Source organism: Otolemur garnettii, unplaced genomic scaffold (assembly GCF_000181295.1).
Source record: "Otolemur garnettii isolate 467f Iridium unplaced genomic scaffold, OtoGar3 scaffold00076, whole genome shotgun sequence".
In the NCBI taxonomy this organism is placed as follows: Eukaryota; Metazoa; Chordata; class Mammalia; order Primates; family Galagidae; genus Otolemur; species Otolemur garnettii.
Genome location: NW_003852471.1, coordinates 4824010 through 4846741, shown reverse-complemented (window position 1 = coordinate 4846741; position 22732 = coordinate 4824010). Strand labels below are relative to the sequence as shown.

At 40.9% G+C, this 22732-nt stretch overlaps 2 protein-coding genes across 3 annotated transcripts in view; one reads left to right on the top strand and one right to left on the bottom strand.

Moving 5' to 3' along the window:
- The window catches only part of VEPH1 (ventricular zone expressed PH domain containing 1), a 203951-nt gene that overhangs the window by 45279 nt on the left and 135940 nt on the right, over window positions 1–22732 (top strand). For both annotated transcript variants that reach the window (XM_003794136.1, XM_012807816.1), the window contains one exon: window positions 18920–19086. In XM_003794136.1, coding sequence (XP_003794184.1) covers window positions 18920–19086 — 167 coding nt within the window. The remainder of the gene's footprint in view (window positions 1–18919; window positions 19087–22732) is intronic.
- PTX3 (pentraxin 3) lies at window positions 4842–11382 on the bottom strand. The gene is made up of 3 exons (XM_003794137.2): window positions 11127–11382; window positions 10256–10657; window positions 4842–6114 (listed from the first exon to the last, which is right to left on the bottom strand). The coding sequence occupies exons 1-3, from the start codon at window positions 11254–11256 to the stop codon at window positions 5501–5503; spliced, it is 1146 nt and encodes a 381-aa protein (XP_003794185.1). The 5' UTR covers window positions 11257–11382; the 3' UTR covers window positions 4842–5500.

The following is a 22732-nucleotide window of genomic DNA, read 5'->3' as shown; positions in this document are numbered from 1 at the left end:
AATCTAAAATTATACTTATTCAGAAAACATTGAACGCTTCCCTTTGAATTAAAAAACAAGACAATAGGTCAGGCATGGTAGTTCGTGCCTGTAATCCCAGCACTCTGGAGGCCGAGTCGGGTGGATTGCCTGAGCTCACAGGTTCAAGACCAGCCTGAGCCAGAGTGAGACCTCATCTCTAAAAATAGCCAGGCATTGTGGCGGGTACCTGTAGTCCCAGCTACTTGGGAGGCTGAGGCAAGAAAATCACTTGAGCCCCACAGTTTAAGGTTGCTGTGAGCTGATGCTATAGCACTCTACCAAGGGTGACAAAGTGAGACTCTTGTCTCAAAAAAATAAATAAGACAAAGATGTCACTTGAGTGATGAATGTATTTTCAGCTTAAATTATATCAGAATAATATGATGACTTTTTACATCAGAACCTTTCCAGAGCACGGGTTTCCAGAAGGATTATTTTCCTAGTGCTGCCAAATAATTCTCCAAACTTGTTCTTTGCCCTGTAAAGATGATCTGTAATACCTGTCCAGTATTGGAAAATAAACGCACAACCGATGTTCAGTGCAACATGAGTCAGCATGTCTATCACCCAAGATGTTATTAAAGACCCCTAAAGATGGAAGTATCCACAACTGCAAGGGATTACCTGAGAAGGGAAAAAAAGAGAAGCCCTTTCCAAATTTTTATTTGGAACTTTGTGATGCAGTACACACCATTGCCATCCAATCTAATTCCTGCTTCTGCATTTCTGACTCAGTGATCATAATAAAGAAATATGCATCTCCTGGGCCTTTTACATGGTCCTCTGGCACAAGTCACAAGATAACCTCAAATGATTTGAAACTTAAGTAGAAAATCTTTGGAAAGAAAATGCAATATTAGCTCAGCAAGAGTCCAGATTCCTTCCTGACTTACTGGCAATTGCCTGGACCAGACTGTCTAGTTAATTATGATAAATTCACCTCATTTCTTTCTCTGAGACAAAATTCAAACCACTGATTGGTGAACTGTCTGAGAAAAATAGAGATAGAAAATCGACCCCCCCACCCCATTTCTTGTAGCAGTAATAATATATACAACATAGGGTGGATAAAACTTAAAAAGTTAAATAGGTAAAATATCCTATATACTTTGAACAAGGCTGGGACCATAGTTTATCAGTGGCCACTATGATTCCTCTTCTTATCATCATCATCTTGGTAGTTATTACTGTTACTAATTGAGTATTTGCCATGTGCCAGGTCCATATTAAAAGATTGAAGGCAGAACCATATACACTCGTGGAATTTCATAATCTCTATGGATATTTTTAACCATTAAAAATTCATGATACAATTATTCTTAAGAAATTATTTTTAAGTTCACCACATTACAGGTTGTTGGGAAAGAATTTATTAATCAGATATTCTAGGAAACAAGTTACTAGCAATCTTGTTTAGAATATTCAACCTTAAATTAATACACATAAGAAAGTCTAAAATGTAATGTTATAAAAAGGCAATCCAAATACAGGTCAAAGAATAGAGACGCATCTTGGACCAGAAAAGGATGGTCCTAGTTGTTAATCAAGTTTGGGGTCTGATGTAAATCAGGGTTTGCACCATCTTGACTTCACCAGCAGATGTCGCTGTGAAGTAGACTGAGACCAGCACAGATGTGACGTCCTTGTGCTGAGCTCTGAAAATGACTTACCCACAATGGAAGAGAATCCTTATATTCATTTATTTGTTTACATTTCTTTTTGTTTGCTTATTTATAGTTTAAGTCACTGGGAACAACTTGGGAAAACATTTTTTAAGATAATTATCTTGTTTGTGATATTATTTTATGTTTAAAAAGTACTTTATATACCTTATCTGCTTGATGCCCTTTCAACAAGATACCAAAGTCTAGTTATTCCTAATTCTTGGCTAAATCGAGACTCATAAAGATTAGTTGACAGGTCCAATGTCTTATGGTTAGTAAGTTAGTAGGTAATGGTGCCAGGACTTAAATACTAGGTTTCTGAAGGTTTAAAAAACTTTCTTATATGTCCCAGATTTATAAAACTGAATGCAAGGGTCAGCAATATGAGTTTTCATATCCACTGAATCCGAAAATATACAAATGAAAATACACAATTACTTTAGCCAAGACTTTTGACCTAGGAAGTGCTATTTCTTAAGCAGCTAGAGGACAATTCTGGAAACATTTGGCCTTAGGAAACCTCTCAGAGAAGTTTCTAGTATGAGATTTAACAAGACATGAAATGCAAATTAATTATAATTTCTTGGTCTTTTTGCAAATCTAATTCTTTGTCGTTTTTTAAAATTCTTTGTTAAAGTGAATTCAATTAAGCGATTGTAAATAACTGAGCTCTAAAATCCTACAATATTATGCTTACTAGTGAAATATTCTGAATATCCTTTAAGGGAATTAATACTTAAAAGTTAATTTATATTTCACAGGACATGGCAAATACTGGATAGACATATATACATAGTAAAAGGGACAGTTTGCTAGGGATTGAGGGTTCTCTGGACAGGGGACCTTTAGTGCTAAAGCTGGGATAGTCCCAGGTAAAACAATTGGTCACCCTAGCACATACAAGTAATATTTTATACACATAATGCATTAAATATTACATATTCTTTCCTCCTAACTGAAGTTATCTTGCACAATTATTTTACTATCCCCTAAGGTGGTTATGCTCTCAATAATTATCTGGGGCCTGAAATGTGTCCCAGTGGACTAAACTAAACTACAGACTGCCATTCCTTTATAGACATTTTATCTCAGTTTTACACATGTCTTAGTGCCTCCTTTGCCAACAACTCTATAGTCTCAAATTCATTAAATGTTATTGGTCAGGAAAAAAAAAAAGACAGATATCCAACATCCTGAGAATTTGTAAAATGTGTTTCTGAGTTTAGGCTGTGAGTATTTGGAGATAATAAAGTGCATGGTCTTTCTAATTTAAAAAAAATACAGGATAAGGATTAGTGTGGGTGATCAACTAATAATGGATTACATGCAACAAAAGTATGTTTTTCTCTCATGTAAAAGAAATCTGGACCAGGCAGCCCAGGGCTGGCTAGCGGCTGCACAATCTTCAGAAACACAGAACCTTCTACTAATATGTATATTGCTGCACGGAATCTCAGGGTCTAAGATGATTGCTTTAGTGCCAGCCATCATTACCACATTCCAATCAGACAGAAGGAAGAAAGGCAAAGAGAATCACATAGACTATTTGAACATTGGCAGGAACTCAGTCGTATGGCCACACTTAGCTGCAAGTAATGCTGAAAATGTAGACTTTACTCTGGGTGGCCATATGTGCCGATGAAACTAGAATCCTATTACTAAGAAAAATAAGAACTAGATATCATGGAATAATTAGAGTCCTTAGAACACCTATCTATACTTACTATGAGAGAAAATGAAATTTCTAGTTTTATAGCTTCTATGCTTCATTTTCTTCTATTTGTTTCTTTTTTGCCTTCAACGTGTAATTACAAAAAAGTTAAATTTTTTCTTACATTTAATTCTAAATGGCAAACACATGAGTTTGCCTTTACCTTGGCCTTCATCATTTGGGGTCTCGTAAGGCGATGTTACTCATGCTGAAAAGTTGAAAGGAATTGACAGGCTTAATTTTCTGCCTAAGTTTAAATCAGTTTTTCTTCTTGTGACTGAGATGTCAAGTCATATAGATGATGGCTGATCAGGGACTTTGCGGTGACCAGTGTGCTCTACAACCTTGAATTACTATAATTTCCAAGAGTCTGAAACTGGCCTGTCAGCTCACAGCTACAAGAGATTTTCTTACAGACTCATCAGCCTGGTTTTGTGTGTCTCACTCACACGTGGAATAAAGCTGTATTTTTATCATGTGCATCTTTAAAAAGTATCAGATTCATGGAATTGTATTGCCAAAAGGCACTGAGAGTCTAATCCTCTCCTTTTACGGAGAAGATCCAGAGGAGTTAAGTAACTTGTTTGATGCTCAGCTAGTTAAATAGGAAAGGTAACTAGGGACACCCAGCTACTTAGTTACAGAATTGCTCTTGGGCCTACTCTCCAAACCCAGTGAACAGAAAGTGATCTGTGGTTATCCAGGCCCTATTTTTAGGAGGACACATCATCCCTGTGATTCTACCATATCTCAGAAGCTGCTCTGTAAGGTCCTTCCTGCTACAGAACAATGGCGCGGTGGTGAAGAGTTACTTCCCTATCTGCAGTGTGAGGTGGCGTGGGTGTCCTCCCTTTCATGAATAAGAAAACAAGCTGTGCTTTCATTTTCTTTTCCTGATTCTTACCTCTCCCAAATGATAGTCCTAAGCCATTGCTTACATGCAGCATGGGGAGGAACTCTTATGAATCATGTTGGGTGGGGTTTTTTTCACGTCATACGGTAGAGAAATTTGTATCAACTCCTGGACTCATCAAATTAGAAGAGACCTAGATATCATACGTCCTTAATTCTTAGCTTTCTCAGTTGAAAAAACTAAAACCCAGGCTGGGCATGGTAGCTCACAACTGTAATCCTGGCACCCTGGGAGCCTAGGGTGGGAAGATCCCTTGAGCTCAGAAGTTCGAGATCAGCCTGAGCAAAGCAAGAGCCTGTCTCTACTAAAAACAGTGAGACTCTGAGACTGTCTCAAACAACAACAAAAATTAAAACCCAGAGAGATGAATTGACTTGGCTAAGATCTTATTTCTTGCTTAGGAGTTATAAGACGACAAAGCTTAAAACAATCCTATAGCTTATTTCTAACAATAATAACTGCTGCTGTTTGTTTGATGGTCTCTAAAAACTAATTGCCTACTCTAGATGAAAAGAGAAAAATGCGAGTTTGCTCCAAAACATCTCTTAAATTTAGCATTCGATGACATGAGCTAGTTTTATAAAAGGTTTTATTTACAGTAGAGCTTTACAAAAATAGTCTTAATAAAATTAATACCAACTCATTTTACAATATAACTTATATGTCTATTTTCTCAACAGAGCGACATTTGATTATAACACATAACCTACATTTATATTTGTTAAGTCATCTTGTAGTATAAATACGTTTTTATCATCTTTTTTTGTAATAAGGTACAAACCAATAACAATGAACAATGGACAACAAATCTTTCTTTTTGTTGTTACTATTTCAATATAAAATTCATCTCTGGCCAAAACAAAATTAACCGAAGGAAAGTAAAACAATTGTCCTTCTGTTCAGCAATACAGTCTTTTTTAATTATTTGAGAGTTTATCTGACGGACACAGAATTACTCTGAAAGCACCATGGCATAAAGTCTAGTAACAAAATTCCCAAAAGCTTTCTCCGATGTCTTCCTTTCAACAGTTTACTCAGTATTTTGCCAAGATAAATAAAGATTGATCTCAACTCTCTCCTTCATTAGTCTCAAGTGTTCTTATTCTGCGCTGAGGTTTTTAGACCATCCCAACTGGCATATATTTAAAATGTGAGTTTCTCTCTTTGGCTTCAAGTAGAATTTTGCAACACTTATGAAACATACTGGGCTCCTCCATGCGGCTGAATCTCTGTGACTCCCCACCCAACAACATTGCCCCGGATGTGACAAGACTCTGCTCCTCCCGTCTCTCTTATCTCTTCATGGCTGAGAACACGATCCCAGATATTGAAGCCTGTGAGTCTTCCAGAAAAGGCTAATGTTTCATCAAAGCTACTCCCCACACAGCAGCCATTCTTCTCTTGGCCAATCTGCAGGATCCCTCCTTCCGGAACAATGTGGCCACTGGCCATCTTGACAGTGCTGGCCACCAGTTCACCATTTACCCACAAAGATGAGAGCCCGTTCTCTGAATTCCAGGTGCCACACAGGTGGGTCCACCTTCCCAGGGAAACCGCAGTATCAGCAACCAGCTTGTTTTCCTCCCCACCGACCACAAGCATTGTGGATCGATAGCTGAGGGACAGCTGGATCTCATACGGATTCTTCTTTGTGCCATAGGAAAACAGGATGGTTTTGTTCAATACATCTGTGGCTTTGACCCAAAGGCAGATACTGAAAGACTCCAGCTGCATTGGTCTCACTGGGTGCACGCTTCCAAAAATCTTCTTGGATCGCATTGGGAATAAAATAGCTGTTTCACAACCTAGAGTACCAAGAAAGCAAGAAGAAGATGAGAGACAAATGTAAATGCATTCAGAAATATTCTGGCATTTAGCCATTTTAATATAAGCATTTTAATGACTACAATTGAAAACTATATGCAACATTATATTATAAATTAAAGGGCTTCAAATGTAATCTCTGTAAAGAAAAGGAGAATAAGGAAAGCCAGTTGTCTTATTCAATGCAGCATCTCAATGGAGAAGACAGCAGGCAAATTGAAGAAAGAGTCAACTAATACCCACAAAATAATAAAAACCAGGACTACTTCCTCCTTCATTAACATATTTTCTGTTATTGTTTTTTTTAAGTTGAATCAATATGAGTTAACTTCAATGATTCTACAATTCCCAAGACTTTAGAGCCCATCTTGGTTCTCTGTTCTTGCTTCCACTGAGCTTCAAGAATAATAAAACTATAATTCAGTGGATCTAGTTCGCTGCCTTCAGCCACTATTAACAGACATTTTTCAACAAAATTTTAGAATAGTGATGTTATTATAGAATGCATTTTAACATGCCGTGTTCTCATATAAACTTGGTAGCACTTTTAGAAAACTTCCTTTGAAATGGAGAAAGTATTGGATGCTTGCTATGTACCAGATACCATTCTAATCATTTTTACACATTATTTTAATATTCATAACAGCCCTAAGAGTTAGTCTTTTTATTCCCATTTTATGGATGAGAAAACTGAAGCATAAGTAACTTATCTATCATTACACAGCTGATAAGCAGTAAAATTGGAGTTTGATCATCTAGCTGCTGGTTACAGAAGCCACACCCTTAACTAGCACCCTGCATTGTCTTTTAATATAGAACCCCTGGACGGGGCCAGGAGGGCTGGAATTCAGTTTGTTGAACTACTAATAACCTGGGCAGGCTAAGGCCTGTGCATCATAATCTTCTAGGCCTTAGTGTTGTGTATGAAAGTTCTCTAATATTCTGCAAGTCTGTAAGCCATCAAATTCAAATAGGTAGGGAAGAACAGAGGGGATGGGTAGAATCACACCTATTGGGTACAGTGCATGCTGTCTGGGTGATAACTTTGACTCAAATGGTACAAAAGCAATCTGTGTAACCAAAACATTTGTACCCCCATAATTTTGTGAAATAAGAAAAAAATAAAGGCTCAGTGCCTGTGGCTCAAGTGGCTAAGGCGCCAGCCACATACACCTAAGGTGGCGGGTTCAAATCCCCAGCCCGGACCCGCCAAACAACAATGACTGCTGCAACCAAAAAAAAAAAAAAAAATAGCTAAGCATTGTGGCAGGTGACTATGGTCCCAGCTACTTGGGAGGCTGAGGCAGGAGACTCACTTAAGCCCAGGAGTTGGAGGTTGCTGTGAGCTGTGATGCCACAGCACTCTACCCAGGGGGACAGCTTGAGGCTCTGTCTCAAAATAAAATAAAATAAAATAAAATAAAAAAGTGAACATAAAATGGGAAGAAAAGAAGCAACAAGTGTATGTATGTAGGACCCAAGAAGAACTAGGTAAACCAAGGATATGCTGAAAAAGTCTTACTTTGCCCACATGCTTATAAATTCTGTTTAAGCAATAATAGAAAACCTTTAAGATGAGTAAATTCTTTCCAGGGGCCTGGTTGGAGAACACGTTTCTGCTACAGAACACTTTGAAAGAGGAGACTTTCAGAGTGGGGCAAAAGTTCAATAAACTTCCACCTTTGTGCATCTCAAAACAACATGGGTAGCTGGGGAACAGGAGATGCTAAGATGGAAGACCTTTTGGTGTTTCTTTGAAATGATGGTGCTGAAACTCTTAGCAGATGAGCTCTATGTTATTTTATACTTGCATTATTTTGCCAAGATAGATAAAAAGGATTTTATTTTGTTAAAAAGAAAAGATTAAAAATAAATGAGGCCTAAATCTTCACTTTATAACAGCCTAAAGACTTGCCATAAGATTAGTCTGAAAAGCAAACTCCCAGAGCATCTAAAGGCTAGCTGGTGAAGAGACAGAACCGTGCAGAAACCAAACATCCATGGAAAGTGTGGTAAACCATGTTGAACCCCCACAAGGGGCTCAGGGGTAGGCTCTGTCCTGAAAAGAGTAAACAGGTGTGGACTTTATCCTTTAGTAATAGCCAAAGAAAATACTGAGATTCAAAAAACCATGTCAAAGTAACTATAATATTAAAGCACAAAGCTCGTCCTGGTAGTTTTTGGCATTAACCACATCACTGAATAATTTGAATTTTTGAAGATATTTAAAATGAAATTGCTCGTTGCATTTTCTTCTCGATAACAAAAACCTCACCACATCCACGGGCATTTGAAATATTCTCTATAAAGTTTCAGTGGTGTTCAAGAGGGTACCCACTGCAATCTAACTAAGTGATTTCCTGTTTAAATAAGCCCAGGCAGTCAAGATCGCATTCCAAAGCATTTTTTGATTGCATCTCAGAGACTCAGCTTCCCTATAGACCACATGGCCATAGGAGTTCATGGGGTAGAAATGCATCCTGGTAATTTTTTGTGGGTTTTTTTGGGGACCAGTGATCGAGGCTCTTGATACCCCTTTAAAATGTCAGAAACTCTCTCATGAAATGGTTTCTAAGTAATACGTTTTTCTGATTATATTATCAAAGACTACACAAAATTAAAACCAGGTTCTTAGGAGGCTGACAACAGAATGATTAGAAATCCCTTAGGAGCCAAGCTGGCAGGAGACCAAGGCATGTGGGCAAATGTACTATTGGCTGTAATAAGAATGAACATCTTAGAACTCAGAAACACATCCCTCTTCTGCTCCAGCTAATATGCAAAGGCAAAAATGAAAATCTCTACATTTCACTACATTATAAGCATGACAACTTTACATAATTTGCAAAACAAAAAATTGCGTCCATTAAAATAGCTGTCGAATTTATACTTTGTCTCCTCCAGTACTACTTACTACTGAATTTATCATTTGTCTCCTAAAGATCTACTACTGTATTTTTGATGCTTTTTCTCCTCTGAATCCCTACTTAATATTTAAGAAATATGCTCTGTACTGATAAACACACCTCAAATATTTAGAAAAGACGAAAATTCTGGTATGGTTCCTGCAACTTTAAATAAACAGGCTCTCAAACATGCTTTTGGTTCGCCCCCTGCCCCCATCCAATAAGAGCTGTTTTATTGGAAATATAAGGAAGGATGGCATTATAATTGTTTTCTGTTTCCGAGGTTTTTAAGGAAAGTGTAAGTCATATTTTCTCACCTAGGACATTGATTTTCTAATATAATCCAAAATAATCCCCACACCACAATTTCTTAGCAATTCTGACTTATAAAGGGATATTCCTTCCCTCCAAATCTTCCGTTTCTTTCATTTAGCCATCTTTAGAAAGTATTATTTCGGGAACCCACGTTTGTTTTGGGGATTCATAGAGTGTCTGATGGGACTTTGACAAGTTGCATCTGGTTCGAACAGTCTCTCTCCCTGGGCCCGGTTCTCTGCATCCCTGGGGTCGGGCTGGAGTCGCTGATACGTTTCTACACTGGACTGTCCCAAACTGCACACCCTCCGACCGCCACTGTCATGCTAGCCCACAGACCCAGGGACCCCTGAAGAATTCCTCTGAATCGTAGATCAGATTCCGCCTCAAGCCTCTTGCTCGGAATGGGAGGGGAGGAGAGGCCGGCTGAGGGGCTGGAACACGTCCCTAAAAGTTAGGCTTGGCCCTAAAATAGCTACCGCGGGAAACCAGAGCCCGTCTAAAGACAGAGGCAGGATAAAATTAGAAGACGTGGAAATCCCTAACGGAGGGAAGCTCCGGAGGGTGGACAGAGGGGTCACGGTTCTAACTGCCCAGTGGAATTCCCGCCGTGCCTGGTCAGATCGGGTGTTAGGGCCCCACGCGGCTATTTCAAGATTGTGATGGTTACGTCCGCAGCTTTCTTTGGGGTCCCCCAGGGCTAAGGAATACATTTTTAAAGCCAACTGCCCGCCTTGCATGCGTGTCTGAGCCCTGTGACCACCCATGCAGGAATAGCGGTCGCGCGTGCGTTTCTCCACCGAAGCTTCCCCAACCAGGTTGCCCGGCCCGGCTCGCGGCTGCGCGCGCTCCCGGGACAAAGCCGTAGGGCAGGGGGTCCCGGCTCCTCCCGCGTCCTTACCTGCGGGCAGCCAGCGCCGCGCCGCCCAGCCCCGCAGGGCGCTCAGGTCGGCTCGCGCCTGCCGCAGCTCCTGCAGCACGGCGCCCAGGGCGCGCCCCGCCTCCTCCCCGCGCCGCGCCGCCGCGCCCTCCAGCAGCGCCAGCCTGCGGCCCGCCTCGCGGCTCGCCTGCAGCAGCTCGTCCAGCGCCCGGGCCAGCCCGGCCTCCGCGGGGGCCGCCGGCGCGCACTGTCTGGCCAGGCTGCCCGCCAGCCGGCCCAGCTCCGCCTGCAGCTTCTGCAGCTCGCCCCGGAGCACGTCGTCCGTGGCCTGCAGCAGCATCCCTTCCCTCATCTGCGAGTTCTCCAGCATGATGAAGAGCTTGTCCCACTCGGAGTGCTCCCGACGACAGTCGCACGAAGTGGCTAGAGCGCGGGACACACATAGTTAGCAGCCCACCCGGGCCTTCCTTGAAAGCGCTTGGTAAAAGCTGGCTTCCCTCCTCGGTGGTGCCAAGTCACAGCCCGTCCCCAGCATCCCCCTGCCCTTTAGAGATACCTCCTCCGAAAAACAGCGTGTAAATATCTCAAAAAAAAAAAAAAAAAAGACAGAAACTATTCGTTCGAGTATAGATTAAGTTGGACGGTATGAAATTGCGGTTTATGTAGCTCAGAGCGGTGGAATACCGGCCATTTCATATGGTTCAACCCATTATGTACGTTACAGAGACAACTTTTTGAAACCTCCCTCTTTCCTCAAGTGCTTCTTACTTTTGCAAATTAAACTACAACTTTAAGCTCGTTTCATTGGCTACAAGGTACACGTATATGATTTAGACCCAAAGCGGTGGGCACGTAGTTAGGGTTAGCAGAGAAACAGTTAAAATGAACTTACGGTCCTCGGTGGGATGGAATCCATTGTCTATCTCGTTGTCCAAATTCACATACATGAGCTCATAATCATCCGAGTTCTCGGCCAACACCGCAGACCAGAGAGCACAAAGCAAGATCCCAAGGAGATACATCGCTGGAAAGAGTCGGAGTTCTTTCCAGAGCTGGCAGGAGGCTCTCCAGTGAGCTGAGTGAGCGGAGATGGAGAGTGAGAGGCAGGAGCCGAGAGCCCTTAATAAACGCTGGGGCAGCCCGGCTGGGGATGAGTGAGTAATGCTGGTGGCACTGCGGTAACGGGAGTTCCCCTGAATTTGGGGGGAAAGGGGCTGGGTGGGAGGGCGAGGGTGAAGTGGAAGTTACACAATACTGAACCATAAAGGTTTACACTGCCGTCAGATTAATTGGGGGAGGGTCAGAGGGGAAAGAGGAAACCCGGCTTCCACTGTCCCCCTGAGGATTGCAGTTTTAACTTGAACTGGCAGCAGTGGGGGGTGAAGGTGGAGTGGGTAGGGGGAGAGCGCGCAGCCAGCTCTGAAGTGGGAAGGCCAATCATCCCTCCAGCATTTTGTGTGAGCCCTTACTTCACAACCCTGTAGGTACAGAAAGCAGTTTTTCACTTTCCCTTTGTACACTGTTTTACAGGTCTAAGCTGTGAAAATGACTCTCATTCCAAGATAAACCAACATATTGCGATTTCTATGGCTCGAAGCTAGGTTCATTCTGAGTTATTTTGTCTTTAATCCTTCTGGAGTTGCAACTGTACTTCTATAAAGACGCTTTTAAAATGACAATACGGTACCACTGGGCAAACCTAAAATGGGAAAGTGCTGGGGAAAAGGAATACACTGATTTTTTGGTGTGTTTCTTTTCATAACCTGCTATTATATGGATATTACCTTATTCTATGAGGCTGAAAGAGAAGGATCATGTTATAAAAGTAAATTTAAGGATTTCCACTTCTGACACTATTTAGAGGTCTGTATCAGCTGAAAATGGTCCTGTACAAAGCACCTACAAATACATTTACATTTTAATAATATAAACTTAAAAGGTACAAACAAGCTCCCAGAAATGCAAGGGAAGTATCTGGGGTCCAAAGATAGAGAGGAAATCAAAGACGGAACCATAAGCCTTTGAGTGGATCCCAGGGCCCCTCTGAAGGGTAAAGAGGAATAGAGTTATTAATTCTAGACCACCACGTGTTCACCATGTGGGAGTAAAAGTTTAGCCCAGGGTAAGGAGTTAAAAGTGAGACCCTCACTAAAACCAGGACTCTCAGAGATTTCACTAGGTGTAATCCCACTTTTTGCCTTAGAACAAGAAAATAGGAAGCAATCATCTTTCTCTTTGACTGAACTCTACCAGGTCCTAAGAGCTTGTGACTATGGCCCTGCCCTCACACATGTTTGGAATTTAAATACATATTATCTACCACAGGAAATAAGCCAGCTTAAATGAGAATCAGCAGAAACCAAAAAGGATAGGACATCCCTCCCTGACTATTTATTTAAAATATCAGATAAAAACTGGAAAATAAATGTCTTTAAAATGGTTTAAGGTCTGAAGGAATTGTAAATATGAGATGTGAAAAAGGAAAAGGCCAGATGGTTTTTTTAAATAACCAAATAGAACTTCTAGAATTTTTCCCGAAAGTTAGAATTTAAAAAGCTCTGGGAATGGATTAAATGGCAAATTAGGCAAAGCTGAAGAAAATATTAATGAACTGAAAGACAGATAGAAGAAAATAATTCAAAATGTACTCCTTTTATGTTTAGTAAAAGTATTCTAAAATTTTTCGTTGTTCAAAAGAATGATAAAGAAATTAATGATTTGGGGGCGGTGCCTGTGTCTCAGTGAGTAGGGCACCCGCCCCATATACCAAGGCTGGTGGGTTAGAACCCCGCCCCGGCCAAACTGCAACAAAAAAATAGCCCGACGTTGTGGCAGACACCTGTAGTCCCAGCTACTTGGGAGGCTGAGGCAGGAGAATTGCCTAAGCCCAGGAGTTGGAGGTTGCTGTGAGCTGTGATACCAGAGCACTCTACCGAGGGCAATAAAGTGAGACTCTGTCTCTAAAAATAAAAAAATAATGATTTTGCTTTGTTTATGTATATTTGTTGGTGGATTTGGTAGCTTATGCCTGTAATGCTGGCATTTTGGAAGGTTGAGGTAGGAGGATCACTTGGGACCAGGAATTTGAAACCATCCAGGGCAACAGTGAAACCCTATCTCCGCAAAAAAAAATTAGTTGGTATGGGGTCATGTGCCTGTATCCCCAACTTTGGGAGGCTTAGGAAGGAGGATCTCTTGAACCCTGAAGACTGAGGCCACAGTGAGCTATGGTATGCCACTGTACTCTGGCCCAGTGACAGAGTAAAACTTTTTGTCTCAAAAAAAAAAAAAAAAGAGGAACTAGATATCCAAGTGAATTAAATACAGGGAATTAAAAACAACTTGATCTCAATAGAAAGCAATGCCGAAGGAAAGAAAAGCACAATGAAGTCTGGTAAAAATAAATCCAGCTATACCAATAATCATCATAAATGTTAACAAAACAGTTCTCAGTTAAGAAGCAAAGGTTTTCAGATAGTAATATTTTAAAAATCCAGCTATCTGTCACTTATAAGAGCTTTACATAAGACAAAAATAATTTTATAGAAATGTTGAAAGTAAAATACTTAAAAGGAGCGGGGATGAGAAGAACATTCCATGGAAGTGCCTTTTTAAAAAGGTAGCTAGAGATAATAATAATTAGAAAGATGTTTCGGCAAAAGAGGATAATTAAATTATGATGAAAGAAATGCTTTTTAATGGAAGATATTTCAGAACTATCTAGTAACATAGTTTTAAAAAATACATACCAAAGAATGGCAGAATTATAAGGAGAGGTTGATAAATCCATAATCACAGAGGGAGATTTTAATATAAGTGATAAGTCTACCCTGTCATAACCAATCATTTTAATACCACCAAAAAAAAAAAAAACCTAAGGATACAAAAACTTGAACTTCCTAAAGTTTGATATTTTGAAATATATAGACCAGTTTCCTGAAGGTTTAATAGGCAAGTTCTACCAAACACTGGAGGAACACGTAATCCCCATCTTATGCCAACTTCTTCTGAGAATACAGTATACAAGAACGCAGTAAATTCTTTTTATAAGTCTAATAAGTATAGCACCAAAAAGAGACCAGGAAAGTAGTAGAAGGAAAATTGCAGCAGCCAGTCTTATTTAAGAACACAGATGCAAAAACTCTTAATAAAATATTAGCCAAACTCATTAAGAATGTGTAAAATGCATCACAACCAAGTTGAGTTTCTTTCAATACTGCAAGAGGGACTAAATGTTAGAAGTATATTAACAGTTTAAAGAAAAGAATCATATTATCATGTCAACAGATGAGAGGACTTGATAAAATTCAATACTCATTAGTAATCAAACCAGAAAGCAGATAGGAACTTACTTAAACTGATCAATGTAAATATCTGATCTATAGAAACAGGTGCATATGTTATTGTAACTCCCTGAAAGCATACTCTTCAGAAACAGAAATAACACAAGAATACCTATAAATACTGGCTTTATTTGTCAAATTAGGTATTGGAAGTCCCAGCCAGTAAAGTGGGACACAAGGACACGATGATAATATACAGAATAGGATGGAAAGAAAGAAGAAAGCTATTATCAATTATCACAAGTCAATCACCTACAGAAAAACCCAAAAAACTCAAAAGACATTATTAATTAAAAAAAGAATCGTTGGAATTTAGACATCAGCAAACAAGAGAATCTATTGCTTTCTTAATATGACAGACAAGTTGAAAAAAATTTGAAATTTTTCATTTACAATAGCAATAGCATTAATTTAATGTAAAATACATAAAGCATAGTTAATGACAATACTTTATTGAAAAACATAAAAAAGGTATACATAGATGAAAGTTAAATCATATTCTTGAATGAATGTGAAGACTCAGTTTTACAAAGATGTCATTTATCCCAAATTAGTCTATATATGGAAAAAAAAAGGCCTTGTTTATTAAGATAGTTGACAAACTGATACTAAACTTTATAGAGAGCAGCCAAAAGAAATGCAAAGAAGCAGAAGATGAGGAAATTTACTTGATTTCCTGCAGTGATGATTTATTGCAAAGTTGTTGTAATTAGGAAATTATAGAATTGGTTAATGGGTAAATGCCCAGAAATAGAAATTAGAAATATGAAACACTTAACATATGAAAGAGGTGTTGCAAATCAGAAGAGTAACAATCGAATCCTCAACAAATGGCCCTGGAATAATTATTTATAAACAAAGAAAAAATATACAATACAACCTCTGTAAGTTGACTACCCAAAGAACTACAACAAATTGGTCAATAGACAGAGGTGATGGAATAAGACCCTGGGCCTACTATACTGATATGTACATGTGGTGCACGTCCAGGCTATGAATATTAGGTCAACTTAAGGAGGTGGTCAGTGTAGGGACGTGGTCAGCCATGGAGTTTCTACTGCAACTAGATTCCTCCCTTATATTTTCAAAAGTAAATTTCGGATGGGTTAAAGGTGAATGCTAAGAAACAAAGCCATATCAATATTAGGAGAAAATATAGGAGAATGTTTTTATGAACTTTACAGTAGGGAAAGATTTTTCAATAACAAAAAACATAAGTTATAAATTAGAAAACAAAATAAGCCCTTTGAAGATTGTAAGTTAAAATTCATGAACGAACAAAAAAAATGTTCAGAAAATGTAAGAGATTTCTACAAATTAATAAGAATGTAAGCATCCCAGGAGAAAGTGGGCAAAGGATGTGAATGGCCCAGTCACAAGAGAGCAAATGACCTGTAAATTTACTATGTGAGGAGAATGCCGAGCCTTACAAGACATTAGGAAATAAAAATTAAAACAAACAAAAAATAAAATACTGTCTTATACCCCATTAGAGTAGAAAAAAAATAATGTCTATCAAGACCAAACGTTAGCAACAATGTGGAGTAATAGAAACTCTCCTGACAATGGTGAGAGTGTAAATTGTTATGATCTTGGGGGTAGGCAGAATAACGGTCCCCCAAAGATACTCATGTCTTAATCCCCAGAACCTGTGAGCATGTTATGTAAGATGCATTTCAGATAGGAGTCAGGTTGCTGTATAAAAGAGATGATCCTACGTTACTCAGGTGGGCCCATTGTCATCACAAGGTCCTTAAAAGGGAGGCAGTAGACAGAATCAGAGGGAGAGATGTAATAACAGAGAAGAGGCTGTAGAGAGATGCCATGTTGCTGGCTGTGAAGAGGGAGGAACGGGCCACAAACCAAGAAATGCAAGCGGCCTCTAGAAGCTGGAAAAGGAGACAGATTCTGTCCTAAACCCACTAGGAAAGAACCCAGACCCGCCAACAATTTGATTTTAGCTTAGTGAGACTCATATCAGTCCTCTGAACTACAGAAATGTAAGATGATAAGTATGTGTAACTTTAAGCCACTAATAACAATTGCAAAAATTTCTTATGCAGCTATAAGAAAACAGCTGCTTCCCAAAGAAATTGTGGGACGTCTAGAAATTCATCTCCCAGGGACATATCAACTTCTTTACCACTTACATCATCCAGGGACCATCAGCGTTACTTGAGAGTTCAGTAGAAATTCATATTTCCAAGGCCTGGCTTCACCCAGGTGAATCCCCTGTTTTAACAAGAAGTTCAGGTGATTTCTAAGCACATTTAACTCAGAAGCACTGCTGTAGGGAATATCCACCACTTATGCATAAAAATTGTATCACTATTGGTAAAATCAAATAATAATATCAGTAACATTATGTCTTTCAACCATAGAGTATACGAATTAAGTTGTTGCATGTTTATGTAATGGGATAGCATACAGCTCTGAGAATAAGTGGAGGATAGCTTCTTAGAGATGAAACTTCGTAACATTGAATGAGAAAAAAATATGTTGCAAAGGATATATACAGTATGATACTATTTACATAAAATCTTAAAGCAGGCAAAGCAACACTATAAAATGTTTATTGATACATACACCTGTAATTAAAGTGTAAAAATGCTTATACAGACAATAAATACTACTTTAGGATGATGAGTGCCTTTGGGGAGAAAAGGAAATGGGTGGCATGGGAAATAATTATGGCCCAAGGTTAAGTTTTGACAAAGCTGGTTGGTGAGCACATCAGCGTTCCTTCTATTATTACCTTCGTGTGTCTGATACCTGAAATATTTCACAATTTAAAAGACTGTTTTTTTTAATGAATGGGATTTATCAGATTTCTACACCCGGTGTGTTCATCGGTTTCTAAATCCTTCTGCATTTATTTTTTCTATCATTTGATTGAAATTGGAATCAGCCGAAAATGACTCATCTGGGGTTTTCCCTTTCAAGGCTCCCGATGTCATCATACTGAAAAGCCTCACACCAGATTCCTGTCTTAGTGTCCAGCTACTGTCCCATTTGACGTAACCTTTCTCTAGCAGTTGATCAGCACGTTCACATGATTAAGTTCTATGATCTAACATGTTCTGTGCAGACTGGGTATCACATTACACATTCCTGGACCTTTGAGGAAAAGCTCTTAGTGAGAAGAAACAGAAAACAAGCAAAACAAATTGTTTAAAATGAACATGTTGAAAATAAATACTGATGGACACAGCTTTTTGAAAGGAAAAGCTGAAAGACTTCCCCACACCTTATACTATGTGGACATGTGACTAAAACCTGTTTGAGATGAATTGTATGAGCCACATGTGGAGAGGACAATTCTAATTATTTATTATCCCTTAAATATGTTTAATTTTATCACCCTTTCATTAAGTGTAGATGTTGACATTCTGAAAATCCCAGCCTTCATTCCTTAAGAGTCAAGTCTAAATGTCCTTTATACGTGGAGATGTTGCCATTAATAAAAGTCCTCTTTATTTGGCTCCTTATGGGTACGCCTTCTATGTACAAAGCCAGATTTAAAGTATAAGTATGTAGAGTCAGGAAAATTCTTGTTCAAAAAATTCCTAAAAACCAATTGCCCTGAGACAGTTAAGTACTTGAGAGGATTTTGGGGGGCGGGGGGGAATCCATACCATAAAGTAATAAGCAGATGTCGCCCATATGTCGTATACAGATAAGATCCTATAGCTACTGCGATGGTTTTTTCTTGAGGTTTGGCCATTTTTAAACCCAGTGGTCTATACGTGTCTTTGAGGCACATCACGTGTGGCAAACAAGCTAAGCCTGAACTTCTCTAGGAAGAGTGCAGAAATGGAGGGTTTAAATTTGCATTGTTAACTTTTTAAAGTATTGATAAAAATAAGGCACAGTTTCCATACAGCAGGTGTGGAAATCAGGCCTCCGTATCTCTCAGGACCGTGAATATGCTCCTCTGCCTTTTTTTGTTGCTGTTGTTCAGTTTCATTTAGGGAAATGAACGTCCTTGGCATTGCGTAGCTTTTATTGAAACGTCATCCAAAATGTTGCTTCTCACCCCCTTCTTTATCGCAACTGTTTCCTTCCAAGGGTGTGGTCTGGTTACTGTCAAAGTTCCTCTATCCCCGTGGTGCATTACTCAGGAAAAATTTTTATTAAATAATGGTGCTGAACATGTCATAAAATATTTCCTTTTTGTGAAATCAGTTCATACCATGAGTTAGTGATTTTTTTTAGCGCAGCACTTGGGCATGAGTCTGTGCTAGTACACGTGGAAGCGCCAAGGTTATTGCATTGATGAGAATGTCATTCTGTTGCTCCTGGGCTGAGAAACTCAGCATTCTCTTTATTGGTCCTTCAACAGGTAATGTCATGTTGTTGAGGGTGTTACCTGCTGTGTATGAAAAGCAGCCTCAGCCGATTAACAGACACCTGACGGAGCTCCTGGCCTTGATGTCTCAGCTGGAACAACCAGAGCAATACCACCTCCTGCGGCTCCTGCATGTGGCAGCCCAGAGGAAGCAACTGGAGGTAAAAATACATTCTATGTGTACATTCTCTCCTGAGTGAAATAGGTATCATGAAGTCGCACACTGGGAGTGGCATCAGGGCCAGGGAATGCATCGTCTCGTGCAGGTGACACGAGGTGGGGAGTCCTGGAAAACAGGCTTCATGGGAGCCTCCGGGAGATGAGACCCAGCAGACAGGCCAATGGCTGAGCCTTAAACCCAGAGATTTGGGTACAGTAGATCTGGGGTGGGGCCCCAATTTTATCTTTTTCACAAAAGTACACAAGTGTTAGTGCTGCTGCTCCAGGAACCACGTGTTAAGCAGCAAGGTCAGTGCTCAGGCAGAGGCCCGGGGACCTCTGTGTTCCCAGGCTGCATCTTTGCTTTGGCCCCTGAAACAATGTATTGCTGTTATTTTTGCATAGCTGTCTCCTTCCATGCCCAGGCCTCATGCCTAGACTGTCACACGTACTCTCTAGCACAGTGCTGGGCGAATCATCAGAGTTCAATAAAAGGTTGTTGAATTGAGACATGAACAAATGAGCAAGAGCCAGAGGGTGAAAACCGTGAAGAACCAGGACAGTCTGAGCTAGGTTCTCCACACGGGGAAAAGTGGCTCCACAGGGTCCAGATCTAGAGAAGCAAAGGAGAAGAAGTGAGAATTGACCTTGAGTTTGGCAGCAGGGGCTCCCCAGGGACCCACAGAGGGCAGCGTCCCTGGGGGGTGATAGGGAGGTGATCAGTTGTTGTCTATTGCATGTGAGCGTGGCCTGCACATTCAGGAAGTTTAAAGGAAACGGGGAAAGGAGGGTTAAAAAACAAGAATAAAGAAATTGAAGATGTGAAAGAGAAACAGTGGCTAGACAGAGTGCTGGAGGGAGTTACAGGATGGATTCCAGAGGACGAGGAGAAGAATCAGTTTCAGAAAAGGACAGAAAGGCTTAGCAAAGGTCCAGTAGAGCCTGGGATGAGGAGTGAAGTTGAGGACCACTGCTGGATCACCTAAATGGATGCTCAGGGAGGTTGCAAAGATTGTACTTTAATATCTGCATGTCTGTGAGCTCCCAGATGTGGTCCCCTTCTTCCATTGCTGCCCTCTGGGCATCCCACTTTACAGGAGACTATCCTTCCCAGATGCAGGGAAGAATTTCCTGGCTAGTGATTCAGGGTTGGTCCCTCCAGAGAATCCTCTGGATCCATTTATAGAAAAAGACTGGGTGGTCAATTTTCTAAGTGGCCTTTATGGGAATCAAGTTTGTATTCTTGGCTGCTGTACCCATGCTGTAATGCGGCCAACAAAAGGAACAGAATTTAGTAACACGTATGAGCGCATCTCTTATTATCGCCAAGCACACAGAAAGAGGCAAGGACAGTCCTCCCCTGACAGATGTGCGGACCCAGAGGCACTGCTTTTGTGATCTGGTCCCTGGAGGAGAGAGTCATTTTCTAGAACTTCTGCTCAGCAGTGTGGAACATTCCTACTCACGTACCTCATCCCGTGGCACCTAACATAGCGTCGCTAGGCTGACAGTACTCAGAGGTCACTTCTGACCTTCTTACTTAAAACAGGAAGCCCTTTACAGAACAGTAAGGAGACAGAGTACTGGGGTCTGAGACTGTGCTGAGGCAGTCTTTAGAGCAGAACTGTGGTTTTTGGCACGTATTTCTCAGTATGATGGGAATAAGTAGTAAATGAGAGAAGTGTTTTGTAGATTTCTAGAGATTAATAGGTAATTAATATGAACTAAACTAATTAAAAGAGAAAATTTGGCCTGGCGACCAGTAGAAAGAGAAAATGTGTGTGTGTGTGTGTGTGTGTGTGTGTGTTTGTGTGTGTGTGTGTCCATTTGCTACCAGTTAAGATGTGGCACTGTTTTTCTGTGGGAGCTGCGTTCATAAGACTTCAGTGACCAAATCTTAAACCTGTGAACAGTCTGCTGTAGGAGCACAGAAGAGGAAGGAACCAATTCTGCTCAGGAAAAACCAGAGACGTCAAGGCTGAGGCCTTGCCTTGGGCGACTTGCTTTAGAGGATTCTGTCCCAGCCTCCTCCACCTGTGCCCCTGGTTCCCATTCACCCCCTTGCCTGCTAACTAAGTTCAGGCTCCTGGGACCTTGGAATTCCTCTCCTAGGCAGCTCAGCCTGCTTCCAAGGGCTGAGGAGAGGCTGTTCCAACATCTGGCCCCATATTCCTGACGGTGGCCGAGATGAGCATGCACGTATGGGCTGGGTGATCACGTACAGGGCAGATTCAGAGGTAGGAAGAGAAAAGAAGGGGTGGAGCGAGGGGTGAGGGGTGAGAGCATCCCTCTCTATTCCCTCTACCCCTCTACTAAGGCCAAATTTCTGAATTCAAGTCAAGCATTGCAGATTGTTATAAAGGTCCGTTTGTCAGGGAAGATGGTAGACATCTTACGGAGGTAGAGGCTGAATATTTGTGTGTGGTGTGGGGGCTTCCACTGTACTATTGCCCCAAGTCCTACATGTGTCAGGATGGGCTGGGGGGAAGGCTTCCCAGAGGCAGAGACACCTGAGATCAGGTTATAAAGCATGAGATTTCTGTCCACGTTTGAGCCACTGTTGATGGTCGGTGCCATGCAGCTGGGTCACAGAGGAGGGGACAGCACATAGACCAGTCACTGAAGACCCCAGAATGCTGTAGCATTGGGATTCCAGCCACAGGCCATAAAAAAATCTTTGAAAGTCTCTAAGAGAAACTTGGGGTGATTAGATTGGGCTTTGGGGATGATGACTCTGGTGGCATGAGGAAGCAGAACAGGAGAGAGAGACTGGAGGCAGGAGGCTGGGGTGGCAGCCGTTCCAGCAGTGCACAGGGCGGGGTTTACGCCTGAACAGAGGCCTGTCAGCTGCTCTCTGCCAGCCATCTAGGTGGTCTTGTGGCTGCTCTGCTCTCAGCAGAGACAAGGCTCTCCCTGGGACAAAGCTAGATTCCAGTGAGGCAGCACCCAATACACCAGCCTAAGAAAATGCCCGTGTTTGGAAAATACATTCCTTCTCATCTAAGAATAATCTATGTAAAGCTGAACGCACCACTTCCTTTCCTGTGTGTGATAAGCTCTAAGAAATATCTATCTTTCTTATCACCATCACCACAAACTTTGGGCTATGAACAATTCAGAGTAAAGTAATGAACTTTAGTTTATTTTGTAAAATTATTATTACTTACTTTACCTTATTCAGGGCTTCTCCTTGTTCTTTGTATGGATTAAACCAAGCGTCCTCAAAGGATATTTATCCGGCCCATCGGGTGTTTTTGCTGCCGCTGCCTGTCCTGCTTAGCAGCCGACTTGTCCCGGGGCCCACAGTCTGGCCCTCCAACGGTCTGAGGGACAGTGAACTGGCCCCCTGTTTAAAACGTTTGAGGACCCCTGGATTAAACTGTGCTCAAGAGTAGGGATTTGCCCTGAATGAGTGAGCTTTCTTGCTTTCTTTTTTTTTTTAAATTTCTAATTAATATGAAGGTACAAATTTTTAGGTTACATTGTTTTCAATTCTAAGGTGAAGTTCAAGTTGTAGTTGAGCCCTTCATCCAGGAGGCATGCTGGACACCCTAACATTGTAGTTCTTGCCTTCTGCATTGCTTGTTGATTTCATCCTTCCCTCCTTCTCCACTCCTCTCCTCTCCCCTCCCCTCTCCTCTCCTCCCC